The 5,000-nt window shown below is 37.2% G+C and overlaps 1 protein-coding gene across 12 annotated transcripts in view; it reads left to right on the top strand.

Moving 5' to 3' along the window:
- heph (polypyrimidine tract-binding protein 1 heph) overlaps window positions 1-5,000 on the top strand; it is a 442,781-nt gene that overhangs the window by 195,476 nt on the left and 242,305 nt on the right. For 3 of the 12 annotated variants that reach the window (XM_085660474.1, XM_085660468.1, XM_085660480.1), the window contains one exon: window positions 4,076-4,132. The exons of the other annotated variants lie outside the window; for them this stretch is intronic. In XM_085660474.1, the coding sequence (XP_085516600.1) occupies window positions 4,076-4,132 (57 nt within the window). The remainder of the gene's footprint in view (window positions 1-4,075; window positions 4,133-5,000) is intronic. 12 annotated transcript variants of the gene reach the window in all.

Genomic DNA, 5,000 nt, shown 5'->3' with positions numbered 1-5,000 from the left:
AAAGATAAGAAAAGAAAAACGATTGCAACTTTTCGCGTTTTAGAAAAAGATTTATTAAAAAATTTCGTAATCCAAGTTACGGTTTAATTCGTTAAAATTTTTTACCTTTGGTTTTTTTTTTTTTTTTTTTTTTTTTTTTTCTTTCTTTTAATAAAACAATCGATAATAAAATTATCGTTCATTATCGAACATTTTTGATACAATAGATTTATATAAGAGATTGATTTTTAAATATGTCAAATATTATTAAATTTGTTTACATTTGACATTCTTCAAAACATATGTATATGGATCAGAGTCCCTCTTCCCCCATACTTGCTCTTTCCCCTGTTCTATCCTACCATTGCTCTCTGTCCTTTCGTCGTCCTTCGTGCACGTGCGAATAATCGCAATTATCACAACGCACAAGCTCACGCGATATCGTTATTTCGAGCAGTATTATGAGTTAGCAACGCGTGCACCACGTTGAATCTGCTACGCTGATTATTCTCTCATGCTATCTACAGTTTCATTTATTCTCTCTCTCTCTCTCTCTCTCTCCCTCTCTCTCTCTCTCCCTCTCTCTCTCTCTCTCTTTCTCTTTTTTTCATGCTCATTACGCCATTCAAAACCATAAACAATTCTAATTTTCCTGTTCTACATTATAACGTTACATTTCTTATTCTAACGTTTCTATTTCTATATTTTATTCAAACAAGTACGAATGCTTGCAACGTAATAGGAGAAGGAAAAGAAGAAGAAGAAGAAAAAAGAAAAGGGAGAAAAAAAAGTGGAAGAAACTCATCCAACAAATCGTACGATTAAAATAAATACAAAATTGATTCGACTCTTTGTATCCTCGAATTTCGTCATCGAATGATGACATAATTTATTTCAAGTATTTACTGATAAAAGGAAGGACAAGAAAAGAATAGAAAAATAACGAATTCTAATAGTTAGGGAAAGTGTGTGTTTGTATGTGTGTGAGAAAGAAAGAAAGAAAGAAAGAAAGAGAGAGAGTGAGAGAGAGAGAGAGAGAGAAGGAATGAGAGATAGAGAGATAGAGATAGAGAGTGAAAAAGGAAGAGAATAGTAGGTGGTAATCGGACTGTTGGGAATGCATGGAAATCGTATCGTCGAAAATAAAAAGAAAAGAAGGGAAGATTAAGATAAAAGAAATAGAAGATTGAGAGGAAAAAAGAAGAAGAAGAAGAAGAAGAAGAAGAAGAAGAAGAAAACTAAGAAGCCTAAGAAGAAGAAGAAGAAGAGGAAGAGAAAGAAAGGTTTTTTGGATAGAAAAAGTGTGGAGTGGGAGAGGGCCCAATGAGAAAATTTTCCTCCTCTCGTACGAGTCGAATCCCATTGGAAACGAAACGAAACGAAAAGAGAAAAAAGAAAAGAGAAGAGGAGCGAGAGTTCCTGTGGTGGAAGGGTGGGGGAAGAAAGTGTGTGTGTGTGTGTGTGTGTGTGTGTATGTAACGGTCGGTTTTGGTCGAACAGTTGAGAGCGGCGGTTTGAGCGGTCGACGGTCGCTCGGGGCTTTAAATAAATAAAGAGTGACTCTTGAAGGGGCTGAGAAAGATAGTGACAGAGTGTTTTAGTGGTGGTATGGTTGGTGGTGGTGGTTTTTGGTGATGGTGGGTACACTGTGGATGGTGGAAAGAATTGGGGAATGGAGGAGGGATTGGTGGTGGGCTGATGGGGAGGGGTGCTAAGATGGGGGAGTTTGTAAGGGAGGGATCGGTAAGGAGGACGCAGGAAGAATGGCATATCGAGAGAGGGACCGAGCTGTGTCTTGGGAGCCATGTATCAACCCCTATTACCTCGGACAGCCTAACTATTGGCTTCCCGCTATACCTAACTGAAATCTACAGGATCGGCTTCGTTTTCTCTTTCTATTTTCTTTTTCTTGTTTTTTTTTCTTTTCTTTTCTTTTCTTTTCTTTTTTCTCTCGTTCTCTTTCTATCTTTGCTCTTCTTTCTTCCTCTTATTCGATTTCGTCGACAAAACTTTCGAAACTTTTTGGATACTTCTTCATATATATATATATGTGTGTGTGTGTGTGTGTGTATATTTTTTTTTCTTGTTTGCTTTCTTCTTCTTCTTCTTCTTCTTTTTCTATTCCATATTTTTTATTTCTCGTTTCCCCATTTTGTTTGATGAAAACATTTGTTACTGTTCTTCTTTTTTTTTTTTCTTTTTTTTTTTTTTAGGACGTTAAAAGATCGCACCAGGGTGGTATCATTGAAAATGAAGGGGAATTTTTCTTTCTTTTTTTTTCTCCCTCTCTTTCCCCATTTTTTCTCTTCTTCTTCTTCTTATCTTTAATAATAAGTATTATTATTATTATTATTATTATTATTCTTTTTTTCTTTTTCTTTTTCTTACCTTTCATTCCTTCATTCTTTCTCTCGTCGAAAGAGAAATGTATAATAAACTAAATCGTGTTTTCAGCCGTGTGTAGTACGAGAATAGTAGTTGTGAAATTGTAAACGATTTAGTTCACGTGGGAATCGGGCACGCATAATTTTGTTTGAACGAATCATTATTGCGGTCCATACGTTTATATATATATATATATATATATATATATATATATATATATATATATATATTTGGCATAGTTTGAAAATCTATTTACGATAGCCAACGGGGCGCAATACAACAGGCATACGTATTGCACGTCGATCGTGTTCGATGCGTCGGCCTATTTGCGAGAAGCGATTATTATCGACGTTATAACGTGGAGAGAGGTGCAAACGGTGTATTCTGCTCGCTCGAGCGCGCGAGCGCGCTATAGCGTGCTTTTCTAGTGATTGTTATATATATATATATACATATATATATAGGTTGTTTGAATATTAAGTTGGAATTAGAACACACAACAAACGTAAACACGAGCGAAACTATTCCTTCTTTTCTATATGATCAAGATATATGGATTGTTCCGTAGAATGAATTTTGACGAAGGAGAGAGAGAGAGAGAGAGAGAGAGAGATGAGAGAGAGATGAGAGAGAGAAAGAGAGAGCTCCGCGTTAGATTTTGCCTTTAACGGTTGAGCTGTTTCTGGGACAGCGAGAGAGATATAACAGCTCCAAAGGTTTGGCGTCTAAAGAGTAGGGGAAGAAAATCAAGGAGCAGGAGGAGGAATGATGCGGGAGAATAGGGGGAGAGAGAGAGAGAGAGACAGGGTGATGGAGAGGGAACAACTACGACTACGGTGAGAGTTGGAGAGAGCCACCCCTTGAGTTAATCCCTAACGTACGCCGCGATTTCGCGATCTGCATACTGCTTACCCCCTCCGAATAATTTCTACGGGACTTAGGGTTGGTTCTTACGTGGGAAGGGATCGTGAGTAGTGACTTCTCTCGCTCACACACATACACACATTCACTCATACACACTTTCTCATCCTCACATTCTCATACTTATACGAAATGGTTTGCTCAACGTATTAAGTCGTCGGCATGGTAAGATTAACGATCGTCCTAACGCCTCGCGATTTCGTTTGCACTTTCTCTCTCTCTCTCTCTCTCTCTCTCTCTCTCTCTCTCTCTTTCTCTCCTTCCTTAGCTGTACCTATCTCTTTATATCTTTCTCTCTTTCTCTACTTCGTTCTAACTCTGTTCGTAAGCTCCGCACGTGTGCAAGCGAATCGATGTGTGTGCGAGCGTTATTAGCGCGTTATTAACGCTATATTAGACCAGGTTTGTAGCAATCTGCGTTCTCTCTTCCCCCTTCATTCTCAAGAGGGAGAGAGAGAGACAGAGAGAGAGAGAGAGAGAGAGAGAGAGAGAGGTCGTCATCTTTCTGATAGTTGGATACTCAGAGAGAGTTCCCTTTTCCCTCGGAGTAACTCGAGAATTTCTCAAAGTTTCCTCGGTATTTGGCAAATGGACGGAAATTAGCGTCGATTAATTTCAACGAATCTTTCCAACGACGACGACGACGACGACGACGACGAAGACGACGAAAACGAAAATGAAAACGACGATTGCCTTTTGAACGTTCCACGAATTTGAACACTCTAACGATTCAATGATTCTTTGTAAATAAATCTTGTAAATAAACTTTGTATCTCTATTTCTGTTTCAGGTAAGATTCCCGGCCAACTTGGCGCTCGTCCATATTTCGCCGCTTCGAATTTGGCGGGTGAGTCGTGTTTGATTAATGACATAATTTTTAAAAGATATACGTACGAAAAAAGAGGGAGAGAGAGAGAGAGAGAGAGAGAGAGAGAGAGAGAGAGAGAGAGAGAGTGAGGGGTAGAGAGGGACTAAAAAACTGTCAGAATTGTTACTAAGCACGCACAATAATCATTCTCTCATATTCCCCTACTTAATTTTATAAGAGTATAACGGATTATTACATTCTGTCCGTTTTCCACCTCCTCCTTCATCTCCTCCTCCTCTGTGTGCCTTTTGGATAAACGAGAAATCAGAATCTCTCGGTAGGTTGTGATCCCTTTGAAAAATTCATATTTCCATTAATTCTAACCGCTCTTAACTTTACCTTTAATTTACTATTCAAAGATAACGTATATGCATCTGTATATACATACATACATGCATACATACAATACATATGTAAAAATACATACAGATATACGATATATATCTGTATATATATATACATATATATATATATATATATATATATATATATATATATATATATGTATGTATGTATGTATGTATACGAATAATTTCGATGTATTCTTTTCGATCGTTTCTTTTATCCTTAATGATAGGTAGAACGAGGAGGGAGGAGAAAAAATCAAAAATAAAAGCAATAGTAATAATTTTTTTAATTAAAGGAAAAAGAGAAAGAAGGAGGGAAAATGAAGGGAGGAAAGTTATATAGGAAATGTATATTTGTATTCTCTCGAATATATATCTGGACGCATGACTATTTTTATTTCTTTTCGTTGCGATTAGAAAAGAACGAACGATCGAGCAATCACAAGTTCGAAGAACAACCTCGAGAGATCCTCTTGAAAAGAGGTGTTCTTTCTATTATT

This window comes from Vespa mandarinia, chromosome 12, assembly GCF_050613455.1.
Source record: "Vespa mandarinia isolate Hongniang chromosome 12, ASM5061345v1, whole genome shotgun sequence".
NCBI lineage: Eukaryota > Metazoa > Arthropoda > Insecta > Hymenoptera > Vespidae > Vespa > Vespa mandarinia.
The sequence above is the reverse complement of the archived record's forward strand: the minus strand, read 5'-3'. Positions and strand labels throughout refer to the sequence as shown.